Source organism: Alligator sinensis, unplaced genomic scaffold, assembly GCF_000455745.1.
Source record: "Alligator sinensis unplaced genomic scaffold, ASM45574v1 scaffold360_3, whole genome shotgun sequence".
Lineage (NCBI taxonomy): Eukaryota > Metazoa > Chordata > Crocodylia > Alligatoridae > Alligator > Alligator sinensis.
Window position 1 is genome coordinate 1,970,215 of NW_005841977.1, and position 20,002 is coordinate 1,990,216.

Here is a 20,002-nt window from a genome sequence, read left to right on the forward strand (position 1 = left end):
AGGAATCAAAGGCACTCGGCACCTCCCAGGACTGCGCCCCTAGTTTGGGGATGGGAATGGCATTCACTTGAGGAATGGCACTAGCAATATGAAAGGAATAGCTTTAAGTACCGCTGAGCCACTTCATGCACAGAGTGGGCCACCTAGCCCAGCGGGTCCCATGCAGGAGGAAAGAGGCTTATTCACTGTGCAGAGAGTGGCACTGTGCACCCCAACCAAGGAAGGGAATCCACCTCAGTTCAGCTTTCCTGGTTTCCTCTACCTGCTGTATGCTGTTTCCTGCATTTTAAAGGGACAAAGTCTTTTAAAGATTTTAAAGTCTCCTACTTTATTCCCCTTCTCTTTGCACAGTCTCTGTAAATCTCTTCCCTCCCCAGTAATACCTATAATGCCAGCAACCCCATATGCGTGGGTAACCCTAGCCATAACAGCATCTAACGGAACAAACCATGCACCTAAAAGGGAAGGGGAGAAAATGATTTTAAAAAACAGTGTGGTCTCGAGGAGACAACATGGGTAAAAAAAAAGGGTGTTACGGGTGGGCATCCAGGAGGGGAATTTATTTTTTTAAATTATATTTATAGCTATATCTATATGTGTATGTATGGAAAATATGTAGAAAACCCTGTTGCTATCAGGAAGGGAAAAATATGACAAAGAGAGAAAATCCCTATTCCCCTTTTTGCGTCCAATTGCCCTTCATAGTCTCATTGCTTTACAGGAGATGCAGCTCTCTGTTTGGGAGTCGAGTAGATTCCCATGACAACTCCTTGAGAGGAGGAACTGTTCTGAATGTCTGGGCTGGGGAAACACAGAGGACGGTGCAGGGTTGTAGATCTTGATGCTGCCCCTGGAAAATTTCTATCTCTAATTCCTACTCAGTGCAGCTTTCTGAGCTGCGTTACCTCCAGGAAGTGAAAACGGCAGCTCAGTCCTTATGTTACAGTGTTAGTGTTAGATTTCAGCACTGGCCCATGTAAAGAAGCTTTACAGAACCAGCTATTTTTTGTACTGATTTTCTTTTTTTTGGAAATATGCTGAATCCTTAATATATCATTACCTGGAGCTGAGCCTTTACAATCTTTTGTTCTTAGCAACAATCATTCATCCCTGACAATCTTGAGCAATATAGAACCAAATAAAGCCTTCCGGTTTCCATTGCTCTTCCTAGACAGATGCTGGAATCAGGTAGCTTAGAAAGTCTGGTTGTAAAACACCAGGTGGCACAGTAAGGGGCATTATTTCTCTGAGAGCCAAACAAAGTTAACCAAGTGGGAGAGTGCATGTGCGCATATGTGCGTGTGTGTGTATCTGAGAGAGAAAGATTAAATTGATGCATTTCTTGAGAAAGGTGTAAGAATTTCACCTAAAAAGGGGCACATCTGCTTTGTTATTTATAATAAAAGTTAAATTCTACTTTTTTTTTAAAAACAAAAGGACACTGCTAATAATGATAAGGGTCCAATTCTGCCACCCCTGCTCAGGATGAGTAAGCAGTATCTTACTACTCTATTTTACTCACAGAGTAAGCTGAAGGAGCAGGATTGAGCCCTCGGTGATTACAGATCTAGTTTTTAGTCTAATGGTTTTTTTTAAATTGGTAGCGGTTTTTATATTTCACTTAATTTCCCCCCCCCGGTTCCGTTTCATTGTGTCCTTATTTATGTAATATACTTTAACCTTAAAACGGCATGAATTCTTATGCCTTTCCTTTATTATTATTGTTATTATTATTTTTAAAAAGAGATTTATTTCTAGTGTGATTTAACTGTCTACCTTCTAAACGAGAGAACGTTTTCTTGTATTTTTACATTGTCAGATTCTATAGTTTCATAGATAATTTAACCAAATCGCTCAATGTATTATCTGTATCTATCCAGTGGGTATAAAAGTTCTATTTTAAATTGTGTAAATACTTCAGAACTGGCTTCTTTTTTCAGACTCCCCCTGCTGCGGGGTTTCTTGTTTACATCACAAAGACTGTAGAATCTCTACGCTCATGTACTGTAAATAGTGAAGTGATCTGCCTATAAATAAACTATAACATATACAATATAAAGTAAAAAAAATCTGTCCCGATAATGCTTCAAGCTTATTAGTACAAGCCCACTTATGCATGTTTTTGGAGGAGATATTTTTGCTGCAAAGGAATGTTTTCCTCATGTGTCTTAAATGATTAATTTGAAAGCAAACCTTGTTTCTTCCTTCATGCCCACTTATTTAAGACATAAAAATGTTTGTCTTAACAGTACATGACATGTACAGTACATGTAACAGTACATGGCATCGTTAATTTCTTTCACTTGCTGTTGCCACTGGAAAGAGTCGCATGTTCCTCCAGAAGGGGTTTCCTCTGGACACATTTCATTTATGTTGCACCTTCCCTTCTCTACATGGAGAAATTGAACAGCATCAGATTGGCATTTTAAACTGTTTTTTTTTTTTTAAACCAGCACAAACCTCTGGGTGTGTACAGAAATGCTCCATGTATGTTCTACAGTGCTATAATATAGAGCATTTTTTTTAGCACTATAGCACTCTTAAACATGACAGAAGTGCAGTGTTGAGGGGCGGGGGGGGAGAGCAGAGCCTTCTGAGCCTCCCTGCACTTTCCAGGGTAGGTGGCAGGGGGTGCTCCACTGGTCAGAAATTTGACCACCATACAGAAATTATTTAAAATGCTGTAGGTTGCTAACATGCTGTAAAATACAGTGCTTCAGATTTAATACCTGATTTAACAAAGGGTGATTTAAAGCACTGTATCCATTTTTAAAGTGCTGTATAGCTGTGCACTTCTGTTAAGTCAAGGCAGTAAAGCACTTTAAATGGCAAAAAAAGGCAATATCTATACACACCCTCTGTGCAGATATTCTTATTTTGATTTAAGAGTAATTTACTTCAGTTTGTTCCTTTTGGCTACATCAAGCCAAACTGTTTAAAACAAATGTCCATACCTAGACCCACTGCATTGGTTTAAGAGACCACCATTAGTTAAATGGGTGCAAAACCATGTGTAGACAAAGCTTTAAGCTAAGACTCAGGATTTTATGAAGCCCATTCCATAGTGTGATACACCAAGGAAAGATGAGACACATTGGGCTACACAAGATGCTAACTGTGCAGGAGCCTAATAATACTGAGCGTGTCACAGCACAAATAATGCTAATATGCTACTGCGCAATAGTATTAGGCTACTGCACAGTTGCATCACTAAAAATGCATGTGCTGGCACTACTGCCCAGTAACTTGGGTTACTGCACATTAATTTAGTACTTGATTATACAAGTACTAAATTTAATGCACAGTAACCACCATGCATTAATGAACATGTAGCCACGTCCCGCGGGTCTTGGCCCCCCAGCCTTCAGATGAGATGTTATACTGAGGCCCTTCCCTGGTGGAAGTTGCAGTTGGGTGAGACTGTCTCACCCAAAAACTGATACAACAGAAAGACCCTCACTCCTTTCACTCAGAGCCCTAGGTGAGCCATCTAAAGCCCCATGCTACATAAATTATTCCTACGTGCACATCATAGCTTCTGTTTGACTTTGCTGTCACTGCCCATTCCCTTTGTAAGAAGGGTAGTTGACACGCCACTCAGGAGGTGCTATAAACCTGATTGTGACCAGCAATGGAGAGATTCCCATGACTGCTTTTCCAGTTTGCAGACCCCAGCCAATGCAGATCATTAGTCTGTGTCCTAAACTCCACTCCGACTATGCAAGGCTTCAGTAATTCTCAGTTTGTTCCTTGTTCCAGAATCAATCACTTCTAATATGAGTTCAGTATGTATCCTTGCTCTGTCCCCAAGACAGCAGGACTCAGGGATGAGAACACAGATACTTGGGAGACAAGCAAACACCAAAGTGGGACAGAGGAAAGAGGACAGGATAATGCAACAATGTACAATACCTGAGGAGCAAGTGATGTGGCTTAAGGTGGCCCCAGGTAGATGTGACCAGGAACAATAGGTGGGAAAGAGCAAAGGGAGACTGAATGTCAAGGAAAACATTCTTAAGAGCGTGTAATAGCCTTCCAGTGGAAGTAATGGAACCCCCATGGCTTTGGCTATTAAAAATTGGACCTATCAAATCTGTCTAGCTAGATATTTAAATGGTCCCACCAGCATAGTAAATGAAGAATAGTCGGTAAGGAGCCATCTTCCTTTAGCAGTATAATGGACACAATGACGTAACACATCTTTTCTAACGTCTATGATTTATTACATATACAAGATACTGTCTTGGAAGAAATGAAACTCCACTCCCATTTTCAAGTTGGAAACCAAATTCTGCGCTCTCTGTGGTGATAATTCCATCAAAGTCAGCAATGTTATACCAAATTTACCCAGAGTAGGTTTTGCCAGTGTTGGTAGTCAGGAGTGTACTCTATGGATCTAAACTGGAAGGGCCCATTCTGCACTAATTGTCAGGTAATTTTAGAATAAAATAAATAGAACTGGGGCGGTGGGGGGAGCGTGGCCGCTCAGAGGCACTAGAATACCACACAGAGCCTGTAAGCTCATCTGGACTAGGCTGGGAGCAGCTGAAAACTCTTACACTCCAGAGAGTAGTCAGGGGCCATATGAAATGAGGCTTTACTAACCTGCCAATGGACAAGTGACCAGAGCATGAGACTCACTGCTCCAGCTGGCAGTAAGTGACAACCTTTCAGGTAATGTCATGAAAGTGGATGAGAATTGACTGGGGCAAGGAGACTGGATTTCTCTTTCATTGTTGAAGTGTTCCTCTCTCCAGGATGGAAATCCTTTGATAGGACATAATTACCTACATGGCCTGTTTTGGAGCTAAGCAGGTCTTCAGTCTCCAGGGCCACTGAAAACAAACATGCTGCCATTGCTGTATTACCTAAGATTTGGTAAGAAATAGTTAAATATATCAACATTAAAACAGATCTTTAAACAATAAGCTTCTACAATTTGCTTGGGAGAAAGAGTAGCAATATCAATCTGCATGTACTTGAAGCTTCTCTGATACTCACTCTGACCTCCAAGCCTCACCACCCTTGAAGCAGTGTGAGTGAGGTGCAGTTTCCATGACTTCAATGCAGTTCTGACCAGTGTGAGATCAGAATCTGATCCTTTATGATTAAGGGCCTGACCTATATGCATGCCCAGGAGTCTTCTGAGGTGGACAGTCCTGATGCCCCCAGTGAGACTGCAGGTGGCTGAGAGCGTGCACATGGGTAAGTGCATGCAGATCAGGCTGTAATGTCAAGGTTTTTCTTTATGCAGTGAATGACCACAGCCCAAACCCAGATAAGTACAATACACACATTCATTCACAAGTAATTGTTGTAACAACCAATGGGGAAAAGATAAGATGGTTGAACAAATTATTGGTTTAGTATTATTATCTGGCCAACTTTAAGTTGATCAAGGAACGAAACAAATTATTTATGAATATTTAACTAAATCAATTTGTCAGATAAATTATTCTCAACAAATATTTATCAGTTTCATTTGGTCCTAGGGAGATTACAAATACAAAGTTTCTCCATCCTGGATTAACTTTCTATCTGGTAAACTATCAGCTTCTGTCTCTCTCTCACACACACTTTTTTGTTACAGCTCATACGTTTCCCCATCCCTCTTTCTTCAATGCAAGAGCTAATGCTGCTTCTGTTCCCTCCAGCGGAAAGATAATCTGACACATTTCTACTGGTGGGATGGGAAGAAAAGTTAATAACTTGTTTTTTTGTTACTAGGGATAAACTTCGACAGCTGGCTTTGAATGACTAGCATCAGGCTACCTCCCCTGGCACCAGCAGATGGGATGGCAAGGTTTTGGTTGGTTCCCTGGCACTTTCAGAGGGAAAGGAGGGTGTCGTACTGCATTGCTTGTGCCAGTGGGGCAGGCAGGGTCATCCTGCAGACCCACAATGCCCACACTTTTTGGATAGCTGCACTAGTTCATCAGATTTCTTGACTGTGGCAATCACTTCCTGCTTAGTTGTCTGGGACCTCCTCTGATGTGTTGCTTGGGCAGTTTCAAACACTTCTCTCACGATGATGAGTCTGAACTCTCAAAAAGTCCAAGATGTGTTAAAATCAATGGAACTGTAAGTGCAATAGGGCAGGACAGAGTGGCCTAAAGCTGATTTTGAAGGCCTTCCTGAACTGGGGAGCTTGGTGTTCCTGCCCACTAAGCTAAGCCTTAAAGAAAGTCTTTCAAGATAAATTACATAATACCTTCATTCCTGTAGGGTTTCCCTCAAGTATCTTGTATTGCTGCTGAGCCATTGATGGGTGACTGTACAGTCTCTCTCTGTTACATGGCAGGGACTGAATAGATTTCTGAACAGACATCTGTTAAGAGCCCACATGGTACATGTACAACCAGTGTCTGCCTTGTTCTAAATGGTAGGTCTGGGACTCCAGTGAATGTTATTGTTCCCATCAATGAGTTTTTACTTCAGCATCTTTCCCTCAGAATTTGCCCAGATCTGGCTTCCTAATCTGAATCTATATCAGTGCCTTGGACAAAAATGCCCTACACCCAGTTTCAATCAGAAGCTTTGCCAAGCCCAGTTCCAACCTGTGCTCACCAATACACAAGAGGTGTTGAACATTAACACCCTGTGCTATGCACTGAGAGCATAAGGACTTCAATACTTCACATTTTGGATACACTGATGTTAGCATCTATCTGACATGAGGTTTGTGGCATAATGCCATCTCTGTCTCTCCCCAAACCCTGCTATCAGACGGGTGACTAATCTGAGAATTTGGTTACCATGGTCACTGCAGAGGGAAGACACACCCCTGGCCCCATCGGCTTCAGGTAACCCTGAGTTATAACCTGAGCTGGATACATTCCTGGGGGGAGGGGGAAACCTGATCCCTCTGCCTATGTGACTGGCCTCACACACCTGTGTGGGGGCTTAAACTCCCTATTGTTCTAAGCAATGTCATCATGACTGGGAGGGGGCTAGAGACTCTGCCAATCTACCTGGCAACCAGTGATGTATTTCAAATTGGTTGGCTGGCAGCCAACAACTGCTGGCCTTCATTGGATCAGGTAAATGAGGTCATAAGGTCTATCATAAGTTCTATATAAGTGAAAGACTGCCCAGGAGGAGGAGCAGCAGCCATAATGAGCAGGGGTGTGTGAAATGGGCCATATTTGATTCAGATTCAGCCCAAATCAGGGACAGTGATATGATCTGTTGATTCGGATCACTGTCCCCTATTGGATTCGGCTGAATCCAAATCTGAAGATTAGATGCTGATACAGCCACAGACACAGCTTTAAATATTGTTTCTACATACCTCGAGGTATCAGGCGTGGCTCGTGAATGCTGTGATGCTGGGGCAGATGGAGAGTCCCACAGGACCGTGAGGGGGCCCCCCGCATGCTTGGTGGTGAACCTGGAAGTGGATTGGAACTATTTCTGATCCACTTCTGGGTCTGCCAGGGAGTACACTGGGGGGGCCCCCCATGCCCCCCTGGCTCAGTGATCGGCTGTGGGGGGACTCCAGGTGCCGCACCAGACCCAAGAGGCACCAGTCACCAAGCTGAGGGAGAGCGTGGGGGGTGGGGAGGTCCCGCGCAGCACTCCCCAGTAGACCCAGAAGTGGACTTGAAGTGCTTCTGGTCCACTTCCGGGTCTGCTGCCAAGCGCGCTGGGGATCCCCCTGTGCTCCTGTAGGACACTGTATCTGCCCCATCATTGCAGCATTCACAAGCCAGCTGGTACCTCGAGGTATGTAGAAAAAACATTTAAAGCTGTGTCTATGTCTGAATCTCCTAATCTTTACAAATCTTTGTAAAGAAGAGTCTTCTGCTTGGATTTGGATTTGGAGATTCAGCCACCGAATCGGGCCAAATCTCTGCTGAATTGAATCGGGGACCAAAACTTCACACAGACTTACTACTGAGGACTCTCAGAGAAGCTGGACAATCTGAAACTTGCTCTCTCTCTTGAAACTCATAGTCAATGAACTGCTTACCTCCAGAGGAAATCTCCACCTGCCTCTGGATGATACTTGTGAATAAGCTACTTGAGATCTAACTAGATATATAGTTTGCAGTAACACAGATGCATAATCAAAGGCTGCCATGCCACTGTTTGCTCTAAGGGATTTCTCATATATTGCTCTACCCTGTACCTTATTCCAAACCTACTCCTTGTCACCAATAAAGTTCTCCTCTGTATCTAGCATGGGAGACTTATTGGGAGAGGGTCTAGATTATGCCTTGGGGTCCACCCCATGGTCCAGCTGACTAAAGGAGACCACTATTTGTGCTTCAGACTGAGAGAAGTAGCCCAGCTTCTTTCTGTGAGTCAAGTACCCCCAAGGACTACTAGGCCTGTGTTTCCCAGTGGGCACAGAGCTAAGATCAGTCCAGACCCTGGGTGGTGGCGGTGTTCAAGGTGTGCTCCAGGAAGGGGGTCAGCTGGACATGAGGCGCCTCCAGGAAGGCACTCAGAGCCTGGAACGTGGTCAGGTGCAGTGAAGTGGGTGGCTCAACGCAGGAGCACCACCTATTGGCCCGCCACATGCCCTACACCCAGTTTCAATCAGAAGCTTTGCCAAGCCCAGTGCTGAGTCTGTGCTCACCAATGCACAAGAGGTGTTGAATATTAACACCCTGTGCTGTACACTGAGAGCATAAGGACTTCAAGATTTCCACATTTTGGATATACTGCTTTTAGCATCTATCTGACCTGAAGTCCTATAGATGAAATCCCTGAGAGCTCTGCTAGAAAAAATATACGTAGGGTGATCCCAATAGGTAGAGGCAATGCAGGTGTTTCCCTTCCCAATACAAAATACCCACAGCTTGTTGTCAGGGTCTCACAGGGAATTCTGCAGGTATTAAATGCTCTAATATTTAATTTCCTTCCTTCACAAATGCTTCAAAACCTTCTACCATGGCCTTAACTTGCCTGTCCAGTCTGAGCCATCATACTGATTTCTGTGTCCTTGTCTGATCCAGGTGCAGTTCCCTTCAGGCCTCCCTGTAATTTAGTTTTCCTCTAAAGATTTGTCCTTCTCCCATTAATGCAAAAAATCCTTCATCAGATGGTTTTTGCTGCTGCTGCTGTTTCTTGGTTACTGTGGGGAATGGGTTCTCTCTGCAGCCAGGCCCGGGGCTTCCTGTCTCGAATCTCCCCACGCACACTCTTTTCCAACTACTGCTGTGCCACAGCTGCACTAACTCCTCCTCCCATCTCTTTTTATCTTGTCAGGCTATCCTCTTGGACTGGCCACATCTGATTGCTCAAAAAGGTTTCTGCTTCTATAAAGTTTCTATGGTCTTAGCTTCTCACATAACAAACCTTGTTGTGCATTAGCAGCTGCATGACTAATAAATCAAAGGAGGTGATGCTCCCGCTCTATGCAGCACTGGTCAGGCTGCAGGTGGAGTACTGTGTCCAGTTTTGGGTGCCACACTTCAAGAGGGACGTGGGGAATCTCAAGAGGGTCCAGAGGAGGGCCACTTGCATGATTAGTGGCATTCGTGATAGCCCCTATGGGGGGAGGTTGAGAAAGCTGAATCTCTTCAGCCTTCACAAGAGATGGCTGAGGGGAGACCTTGTGGCCGCCTATAGATTTATAAGGGGAGGTCAATGGGGAATAGGGGAAGCGCTGTTTACTAAGGCACCCCAGGGAGTGACTAGGAATAACGGGTGTAAACTAGTTGAGAGTGGATTTAGGTTAGATATTAGGAAGAAATTTTTCACAGTAAGGGTGGCCAGGATCTGGAATGGGCTTCCAAGAGAGGTGGTACTATCACCTAGCTTGGAGGTCTTCAAGAGGAGGCTAGATAGTCACCTGACTGGGGTCATCTGACCTCGGTCCTCTTTCCTGCCAGGGGCAGGGACTCAGACACGATGATCCATTGTGGTCCCTTCCAACTCTACGATCTATGAATCTATGAACCTTTCTGGAGAAGGACATGCCCTTGTAACAATATGTGGGATATATACACACTTGGCCGTAAGCCCATTGACTTCAATAACAACAGGGATGAATTTGGCCCCCGGACCTGTGAATGGTAACAATGGGCCAAATGATATCTACAAAGACCCTAGTTTGAGGTAATGCATTCCACATTACATCCACACATAGAAGCCATTTATAGTCAGTGCTGCTGGTGCCTCAGGCATGTTTTGGGCTAACAGGGTTATCTGTGACAAAGCCCCAGCCACACTGGAGTTCCAAACTTTTTGGTACTGGTTACCCAGTTACGCAGAAGCATGCCTAGCAGCCACATCTGCATGTAGCCGCAGTGGTGAGGGAGGGAGGGAAGGGTTTGCATGTGCATTTCTGCTGCTATGTTCTCTTTCTCCTTCGTATGTGCAGTGCTAACGTGCTCTACTTCCCTTTCAGTTTTGCTTCACTGGGGTTCAGTAGGGCACAGTTCTGGAGCCATGGAAGACACCACAACAGTAACAGAAAGTTTGGAAGAGGAGCTTAGCTGTCCCCTCTGCCTTGACATCTACAAGGACCCTGTGTCTCTGAGCTGTGGCCATACCTTCTGCCAGGAGTGTGTCCTAAAGGTAATCAGTACTCACCAGCAGAAGCCCTGTGAAACCTACTCCTGCCCCATATGCCAAGTTGACCTCCTCCCAGTTCCAAAGCTGCAGAAGAACTTCCAGCTATGCCGGATCGTGGAGAAGTTCCTGGCTGCCTTTCCCAAGGAGGGCTGCTGGCCGGCAAAGACATCAGCATCCAAGCAGGAGCAAGTTCTCCCTTGTGATTTCTGCCTTGGACAGCCTCAGCCAGCAGTGAGGAGCTGCCTGACCTGTGATGCATCTTTCTGCCAGGCCCATCTGAGGAAACATAGAATCAAGACAGCCCAAAAAGGCCACGTTCTGGTGGAACCCAGAGGCTCTCCAGAGGAAAGAAAGTGTCCCAAGCATGGCAAGGTGTTCAGTGCCTTCTGCCAGAATGACCTAACCTGCATCTGTGTGACATGCCACATCACCAGTTACCACAAGGGCCACCACATTATCAGCCTGCAGGAGGCCTGTAACCAAGGTTTGGTAAGTGGCAATCACTACACAACAGCCTGGGAGACACAGGCCAAGCTGGGATCTTTCAGAGTTATTCACAGTCAATTTGTAGCGTAGAGTGCTCCAGTAAAAGGCAGTTCTTACACACTGCATAAACAATGTGGCCTATGTCAGAAATCAATGTCTGAATTGCACTTGTTGGCAGGAAGAGGGCAACCAAAATTTAGATGTGCTGTAATGCAAAAGCTTCCAATCAATAATCAAGAGTACTCAAACTAGAACTTCACTTCTTCCAGCCCATGGGCCCTGCTCCCATTCAGCTGCATGCCCTTAATTAAACTTGGGCTCCTTCCATTTGCTGGACAGTGGCTGGGATACATACCATAGAATTCAAGATGCATCTGTGTCCACCCCAGAGGGTGCGTTGGTTCCCAGCTCCAGTGCCTCTGGCTTTTTTGTATTTGTCTGAATTCTACCAAAGTCTGTACACTCCAAACAAGGAAGGAGATTGGAGTAGCCCTTGGAGAGGGCATGTGGTTTAATTTGTGCACTCTTACCCAGCTTTGCACTTAAACAATCACTGGTCAAACCAAAGCAATAGCAAGGGACCTGCTCTTCCTTCAGTAAGACAGGAACTGGAAAACCCCCTAAGCCTAATTAAAAGTGATTAAGTACAGAAGCAACATCTTTCTTCATCATCCTAGGCTGATATTTAATGCCTTTTTCCCCCTTTACTTAGGCACGTGTCTCTCGAATAGAGAATATGATGCAAATGTATATAAATACTGTGGATAAAGCCTTAGAGAGTCTGCAGAGGAGTGAGGAACAAGCCCAGGTCTGTCTGTTGCCACAAGACAAGTCAAAGAATTTGTAAAGCTTCATAGTGAAACTGAAGGAAAGGCTGGCAGAAGAGGCCCCAATTCTTCCTTGAACTCCTCAAATTGGCCCAGTCCTTCCAGCTGGGGGCCCTTCATTTGTTTGAACGTGAAACAAGGACAGCTGAGAGGGAGGGGATGGAGACTCAGAGACTAGGGACAGACATTACACATAAACTGATTTAAATGATCAGAAACTGGTTTAAACCTGTAATAGAACATAAGTTCGGTGCACATAAACCAGTTTCAGCCTTTTTCAAACTGGTTTGAGATAAACCTGGTTGAATGTAGTATCAGACTTAACTGATTTGGTTCAAATTGGTTTATGCAATGTCTGTCCCAGATGCCATCCTGGTTTAAGTTAAACCAGAGTCCCTTAGCATCCTGGCATGCTTTCTGGGCTGGGAGGGGCTCTCTGCTAAGCAGGAATTTCCCCCTCCCCTCTGCCTTCCACAGACACCTCTCAGCATTAGCTAGCAGACCACATGCTGGTTACGGTCCATCCTTCCTTGCAAACAGTTGTTTAAGAAGAGCTTGAACTAATGAGAGAGGCTTTTTGTTTTCTGATGTGGTGATAAATGCTGATAACAGAACTGATAAATATTCTGTTATCAAGGCAGGGGTGGATCCCTCCCCAATCAGAGCATCCTGCCGGGGCTTGGCCACGCCCCCCCCCCAATCAGCACTATGGAAGGGAAGGGAGGGCTACTGTAGCACCCCCTGGCTTCTAGCCTGAGCCACTGCAGGCATATGCCTGCATTTCTGGGATGTCTGTAAGGTTACAAACCGGTTTAGCTAAGCCAGGTTAGACTAACTTGCAAAGATTGAATCAATTCAGGATCAGGGTTTTTGCATGTCTGCCCCTAACCAGATAGAGAAAGGGGCCTGGGAAGGTTGAGCACTCAGGCATACTGGGGCAGTTCTGTGCCCTGGGCAGTAGAAGGGCATGGGACAGTGACAGTGGCTGGTCTTGCACTGGAAGAAGCTGCTATTTTTGCCCACCTTGCAATGCCCCCAATGTCAGTGCCCCACACCCTGGTCATCCCCCCTGGTGACACTACTGGTTAAGCCCTATGGAAGGTGCAAAGAGGGGAGTTCTTTCATGAACATCGACAGGACTCAGCAGAGGGTATGGAGTCAGGCAGTGGAGGGAAGGGTCAGGGCCACTAGGAGCACCTTGGAGGGAAGGTTTTTAAGCCAGAGCAGTTTTGAAGCAGGACACTGAGGTGTGTATGAAGCCAGTGCAACTAAGAGAGCAAAGTAGTTTGGCTAGATGCAATCCAGGCCTTCCACTGATGCTGCTAAAACTGGCCATAGGAATCAGCGCAGAGCAACATACGGCACTTTTGGTCCTATGAAGAGTCTGGGTTTTATATGATGCCATTATTCCCATCCAATGACTTGTAATGACCTACCGCTTCTCCCACAGAACTCTGGGAGCAGGCAGGACCTGGTGCCTGGATTCTAGTGTAGCACATTGTCCTGTCATCTCCACATCTTGCCATTTCCTGTTGCTTAAACAAGGACAGGCAAACACCCTCAGTTATGGCTTTACCCTCTGTCAGGGAGTGCCCTCCCAGGGGTGGTGGTTTGGGCCACTACAATCCTGTCTGATCTCTGAGAGTGTCCCCAAAGCCCAGATAGTTTCTAGAGCAGCGGGGGAGAGGGGAAGCGGGAGAACGGACCAGGCTCCTTTCCACCCCAGGACTCTTCCCTTTTGCTCTTTCACCTTCTCTGCTTCTCTGTGGTCCTGACTTATTATCCAAGCAAAATGAGTAAAAAGATTTACTTTTTGAGAATGTGATGCTGTCTCAAAAGACAAGCTCTCTGCCAGCATGTAGACCACAGCCTGTGAACATGTCTGAAGGAATATTACATTATAGTTGTCCAGGAAGTTCTTTGGTTCATTTTGACAAAAATATCAAGGCTTATGTAGCAACAGTTTTGTTTTCTTAACTGAAAACTTATCTATGAACCAAATTTCTTTAGTTTCTGGAGGTTTTATTAGTTTTTATCAAATACAAAACAAAATATTCAGTTTTCAGCCAAATAATTTAGATATCGATTTTTCAATACTTACACGGAAATGGGCATTTCTTTATGAAATAGCCATATTGATGAAAAAACCCCAAACCCCCACATCTCTCCACCAGCTCTAGTTGCTTATAGATGTTGTGATAGTATCAGTCACCGTCCTGAATCCCTGATCTCACACTTCATTTTCTGTTATTTCTTGCTTCTGTTGCTATTTTGGGGGACTGTTTTAAGGCCCAGGAAAATATCCTGAAGGACCAGCTGTCAAATCTTTTCAAAGAGATTCATTCTCAGGTGGATCATACCAAGGTGCAGCTCTTAGATGCTATCAAGTATAATAAGGAAGAGTGGCTCTCTAGGATCCTCAGAGTAAGGCATGTAATGGAGCAGAAGAAAGATGAAGCTTACCAGACCTTCTGTGAACTACAAACAGTTAGGGCTCAAGTGGATGATTTTATATTTCTTAAAGTAAGTGGCAGCATTTATGATACCTTTATTGATTAACAATATTCGCTTCGTTGTTCTGTCCTTTGTCTATAATCATGGTAACATTTTTTTATATATTTTATAGGCCTTTAAAGTGACTCAAGACAGGTGAGTTCTTTATCAAAATATTCTTTTGTGTATGTGTATTTTGTGCTCTGCCATGTTAATTCATCAGTTCTGCAGTAGGGAAGGTTAGTTTTTATCCATCTTAGAGTTGAAAGATTTTCTCTTGACTGCTGTCTTGCACAATTACAGGTAGGATTCAACTGTTATTCAAGCATTGCTCTAGGCAAGTTGTGAATACTGGGGGATGTCTTGCTCTTCACTTTCCAATCTTTACTATGATCATATAATAATTTATATTATGGTAGAGGCTTATTAGAAAGACTCAACAGCCGAGTCCAGATGAGCGTGGCTGTGCAGTATGTACCACATACTGCCCATTCCGTTGTTGCAGTACCACATACTGCCCATTCCGTTGTTCTGCACACTGCCAGGGAGCAGCATGGAGGGGTTTTTTATCCAGGAGTCAAAAAAAAAAAACCAGTGGAGAAAAAAAGTGGTGTGGCACTCACGGTGGCAGTGTGCGCTGCCCTAAGCTGGAGCCTAGCTGGCAAGTGCTGCACTTTGCTGCCGGCCAGGCTCCATGCAGTGGGATCGCTGCTGCTGCAGCCCCAGGTGGCCCCCAAGACCCCAGGTAAGGCTGCTGGGGCCAGGCCAGTGCTGGCCCCAGTCTCCCCTACCCTACCTGGGGTAACCTGCTGTGCGCCAGCGTATGTGTGGCACAGGTGTTCTCCAGAGACAACTAGTGGTGGTGCAACGTGAACTGCTGCTAGTTGTCCCTGGGGAATCAAACATCCACACATATCTGGACATGGCCTACATGTTTAACAGACAGACATTTTTTGCCCCAGTGTTCATGAAATCTAAGTGTGCAACAAGAGATAATAGGTGATAATAACAGATAGAGGAAGGGAGCACAAGGTAGCTATCTATAATTATGTTCATTGGCTCTCAGTGTCTGAAGCAAGTGATGAACTTTAGAGCCTTAGTGGAATCACCTAAAGAGCATACAGGATGGGGTTATATTGGTTGCACATTTTGTCATTGCATGCATGCAGGTAAAACTACTGAAATCAGTTCCCACCAAGAATCTGCATCTTAGTCAGTGTATAAGATATTTGGCTTGTACATGAGAAAGAATCAGACTCAGTATCTGATGAGAAAATACAACATGTGCATTGCATTTATCTCCTGAATTTGGCATGCCTTTCCATCACTGCCTGGGGCAGCTAGGGCCAGGAATACCATAGGAACAGCCTGCTCAGCCCTCAAGGGGGCAAAAGTCTTGCATCACTGTACACCTTAATGAAAATGCACTGGCAAGGACTTCCAAAACTGCATGCTAGAGGGAGCTGCTAGGTATTCAGCATTTTTGAAAATCCAGCCACTTATCTGGGCTCTCAAATATGGATTCTGATACAAAATATGGATTCAAATACAAAAAAGCCAGAGGCACTGGAGCTGGGAACCAATACACCCTCTGTGATGGACACAGATGCATCACCACTATAGCCTTGAATTCTGGGGCCTAACTTTTAGACCTTTACATTGTAAAATCTTCTTAAAGGAAGACTTTGATCCCCCCCTTCCACACTTTGACTTTTGAGGTGCTGCACAGACGTACATAACAAAGTCTAGTGGCAGTCTTCAAAAAGCAGCTAAGAGCTACAAATAGAATAAGAGAGGTCATTGAACTCTACATGCAGACCTGGTACTAGATGTCTGTTTTGGGTTTGGAAGAAGCCATCCCCAATTTGCAATATGCACATGTTACATGCATTGGCTATTAAGTGAATTCCTGAATATTATAGGTTTAAGCAGCAAGATTTCAGTATAGACTACATGAAAGTGCTGTCACCAGCACCCAGCATGCAACTGAATCGATGGACAGTGGTGAACATTCAAAGACAGACGCAGATCTTTGTCTCAAAGATAACTGCATGTCTACAACCAGGCCACAGTAAGTAAACTCAGAATAGTGTGCAGAGCCACAGAGGAAACAAAACTATAATTATCTAGAGGGTCCTTTTGGGGATGGGGATAGGGGTGGTAAATGTCAGTTGGAGGGATCCCCTGAGGAACTGTTCATTGTTTTGCCCTAGGGTCAGAGGAAGAGGAAGATTTCCCTGTGGTTTCAAGGAAGAGAAAACACCTAGAAAAGCTGAACCAAGAGACACTGTATGACTGGGCCTCAAAGTCAGAGGCTAAAAGAAGATGGCAGTCAGATATAGATCCTGGAATGTCTACTCTGGCTTCTCCTTTACGTACGTACTACACAAATCACTCAGATCATGGTGAGACTCTGATTTCAGCCACTGTTCCACATACACTAATCAAAGACCTGCATTCATCAAAATATGTCCATGTTTCATTGAAGGGGCCGAGATTTTTTTTAAGTGTTCTGTGTGATTCTTGAAGGAAGGAAGTCTGAAGTTTAAAGTGCACCCAGGCATAGTAGGGAAAATATCTTGTTGCAAAAAGTAATAATGATGATACCAAAATTTGGGGTGAGGTGGGCACACTAGTAGGGAGGGAAAGACTGCAGCAAGACCTGGATCGGTTGCAGGGTTGGGCTAACAAAAACAGGATGCATTTCAATACTGACAAGAGCAGGGTGCTGCACTTGGGCAGTAGTAACCAGCAGCACACTTATAAGATGGGAAACTCCCTTCTTGAGAGCATGGAGGCTGAAAGGGATCTTGGAGTCATTATTGACTCCAAGATGAACATGGGCTGACAATGTGAGGTCACGGTCGGCAGGGCTAACCGGACCCTATCGTGCATCCACAGGTGCATCTCAAGTAGGTCCAAGGAGGTGATCCTCCCCCTCTATGCGGCACTGGTCAGGCCACAGCTGGAGTACTGTGTCCAGTTCTGGGCACCCCACTTCAAGAGGGATGTGGACAACATTGAGAGGGTCCAGAGGAGGGCCACTCACATGATCCTGGGACATCAGGGCGGACCCTACAACGAGAGGCTACGGGACCTGAACCTGTTCAGTCTTCACAAGAGAAGGCTGAGGGGGGACCTGGTGACAGTCTATAAACTCACTAGTGGGGACCAGAAGGGTTTGGGGGAGACCTTGTTTCCCCATAGAGCCCCTCGGGATAACAAGGAATAACGGCCACAAGTTGTTTGAGAGTAGGTTTAGATTAGACATCCGTAAGAACTACTTCACAGTCAGGGCGGCTAGGATCTGGAACCAACTTCCCAGGGAAGTGGTATGGCTCCTGCCCTGGGGGTCTTTAAGAAGAGGCTTGATGCCTACCTGACTGGGGTCATTTGAGCCCAGTTTTCCTCCTGCCCAGGCAGGGGGTCAGACTTGAAGATCTACAAAGTCCCTTCTGACCCTACTTCTATGATTCTATGATCCTATGAATGAGAACTGGTAATAGAGTCCAGGGGTATCTAGGTTCTAGGAGGCCTCTATGAACTTCACATTTTTAAGCTTCAGGTGTTACCAAACTTTGCCATGTTTTCTTTAAACTTTTCCCCTCAGTTCAATCACCTTAGACCATTGCTTTGTAAGGAAAGCTTAATAAAAATGAAACTTGTAGGTTTCTGTGGAAGACAATTCTATCCAAGCACAGGCACCAGCCCTGCAAGGATTTCCACAGGCCTGGTTCTGAATTGGCACCGAGCTCCTACGGTCACTCAGTGATTGCCTGGTTGCTGTTCTCTTCCATGTTGCAGCATGAGCAGGAGAATAAAATCAGTGCCTCTGCCTAGATCGATATGATATTGTCAAAGTCAAAGGGCATACAAACCACAGAAATCTCCAGTTATTTAAATGATATCAGAATAATGTAGCTTCCCCGCTCCTGTGTCTGCCTTCACTAGAGACTGTGCTCTTTACCCTCTTTGGCTTACTGCATGAGGGGAAAATCATCCACTACTCTGGGAACTTTGCTTAGGAGGCATGGAAGTCCTAATGAAGTCAATTGACCAATATGTCAATATGAACATTAAAGGGTAGAAAGAAACTGTTTGGTGCTCCCCGTGGAGTGCAGGCACTTCCAGCAGACCATGTATACACTGAGCCATACAACTGGGTGCTGCCCACCCAGGCATATGGTGGAGGCATGTAGCAAGGAATTTGGCACACAACCATTCATGAAACTAGGGATATACAGAAATCAGGCAAGGTTTTTTGGTAGGGAAGCATGTGGCATGACAATTGGCAGTGCATAAATGGAATAAAAAGCCACCTTTTCTTCTATTCCCCAGGCTCCCCAGAACAAGCTAAGTACATAGTGAGATGGAGAGAACGAAAACGGAGGAACTGACCCCGCAGACATGATGGGAGGTGGATACAGGACAACGCGAGGCAATGCTAAGTTCTGGGGAACATGAAGAAGAAACTTAGTAAAGGAAAGATAAGAAATGCACCTAATAAATGCCAGCATTGCCATGACAGAGTCAGGGTCTCTGTTGTTCAGTGGTATATTCAGTTGAGTTGCTCAAAGGTAGGGCAAGAGGCTGGTGTGGGTCTTCCCTACATGCAGCAAGATATCTACAATTGCCATATGCTGCTACATGCCAAACTCTGAAAACAGGCATCTAGAGGTGGCATTTTAGGGCAAGTTGTCCATATGATATCTTGGTATCTGTGAAACCATACAATCCACAAGAAAATGGGCATGCGTTATCTTTCAGTAACTCACAGGTAATGTTGCTGTGAATTTCATGGCTGTGATGTTACAGTATCCAAAGGAATATGGGCCCAAATATATCAGCAAACATATCTGTTTGGTAATTTTCTGTTTGTATAATAAAACAAACACCACTATTTTCTATAATATATAACCCTTCACAATAAATTGCATTAAGTTACTGATCATATAGTGTTTTATTAAGCCTTAAATACTGATAAGTTAGCATAAGTTAGGATAAGAGAAGTAGTATAAATAAAAAAAATGGAACCAAGTCCTTCAGCGAGAGAAACTTCTTGGAAGGTGTGGCGGGGACACCACCATGAGAACAGACTGACCGTTGGCACAGGAGCAGTAGGAGAAGCAGCAGCAACAGCCATAGTAGATCAAAGGATCTGTCCGATGGTTTGTAACCGGACAGACATCCCAGAAATGCAGGCACATACTTGCAGTGGCTCAGGCTAGAAGCCGGGGTGTGCTAGATCCGTCCTCCCCTCCCAGAGTGCTGAGCTGGTGGGGTGGGGGCAAGGTGCTCTGATACGGGAGGTGCTCCACTCCCACAGCAGCCCAGCAGGCAGTTGATAACACAGTGCTTATCACCTCTAACTCACTGTTTATCACACTATCAGAAAACAAAGCCTCTCTCCGTTAGTCCAAGCTCTCTTAGACAGCTTTTCCAAGGAAGGAACTGGTCTCCCACAGCACAGACTGTATCCAGTATGTGGTATACCAGCTAATGCTGAGAGGTGTTTGTGTAAAGCAGAGGGGTGGGGAGCAGGGTGAAGCCAGGCAGATGCCGGTAGTCTCTGCCAGAGCTCCAGCCAGGGAGCAGAGGGGAGGGTCCAGCCCTTCTGTGGAGCAGAAAGCCCTGCCCTGCCCAGCCCAGCCCAAAGAGCATGCTGGAGG

The 20,002-nt window shown here is 45.1% G+C and overlaps 2 protein-coding genes across 2 annotated transcripts in view; both read left to right on the top strand.

Moving 5' to 3' along the window:
- Positions 1-18,803, top strand: part of LOC112549846 (E3 ubiquitin/ISG15 ligase TRIM25-like) — a 22,471-nt gene extending 3,668 nt beyond the window's left edge. The window contains exons 2-9 of the mRNA XM_025200855.1: positions 9,217-9,256; positions 10,361-11,016; positions 11,726-11,821; positions 14,130-14,363; positions 14,467-14,489; positions 16,256-16,404; positions 16,547-16,708; positions 18,672-18,803. Coding sequence (XP_025056640.1) covers positions 9,217-9,256; positions 10,361-11,016; positions 11,726-11,821; positions 14,130-14,363; positions 14,467-14,489; positions 16,256-16,404; positions 16,547-16,708; positions 18,672-18,730 — 1,419 coding nt within the window. The 3' untranslated portion in view covers positions 18,731-18,803. The remainder of the gene's footprint in view (positions 1-9,216; positions 9,257-10,360; positions 11,017-11,725; positions 11,822-14,129; positions 14,364-14,466; positions 14,490-16,255; positions 16,405-16,546; positions 16,709-18,671) is intronic.
- LOC102379105 (E3 ubiquitin-protein ligase TRIM17-like) overlaps positions 18,673-20,002 on the top strand; it is a 15,156-nt gene continuing 13,826 nt past the window's right edge. Inside the window, exon 1 of the mRNA XM_025200853.1 lies at positions 18,673-18,910. Coding sequence (XP_025056638.1) covers positions 18,794-18,910 — 117 coding nt within the window. The 5' untranslated portion in view covers positions 18,673-18,793. The remainder of the gene's footprint in view (positions 18,911-20,002) is intronic.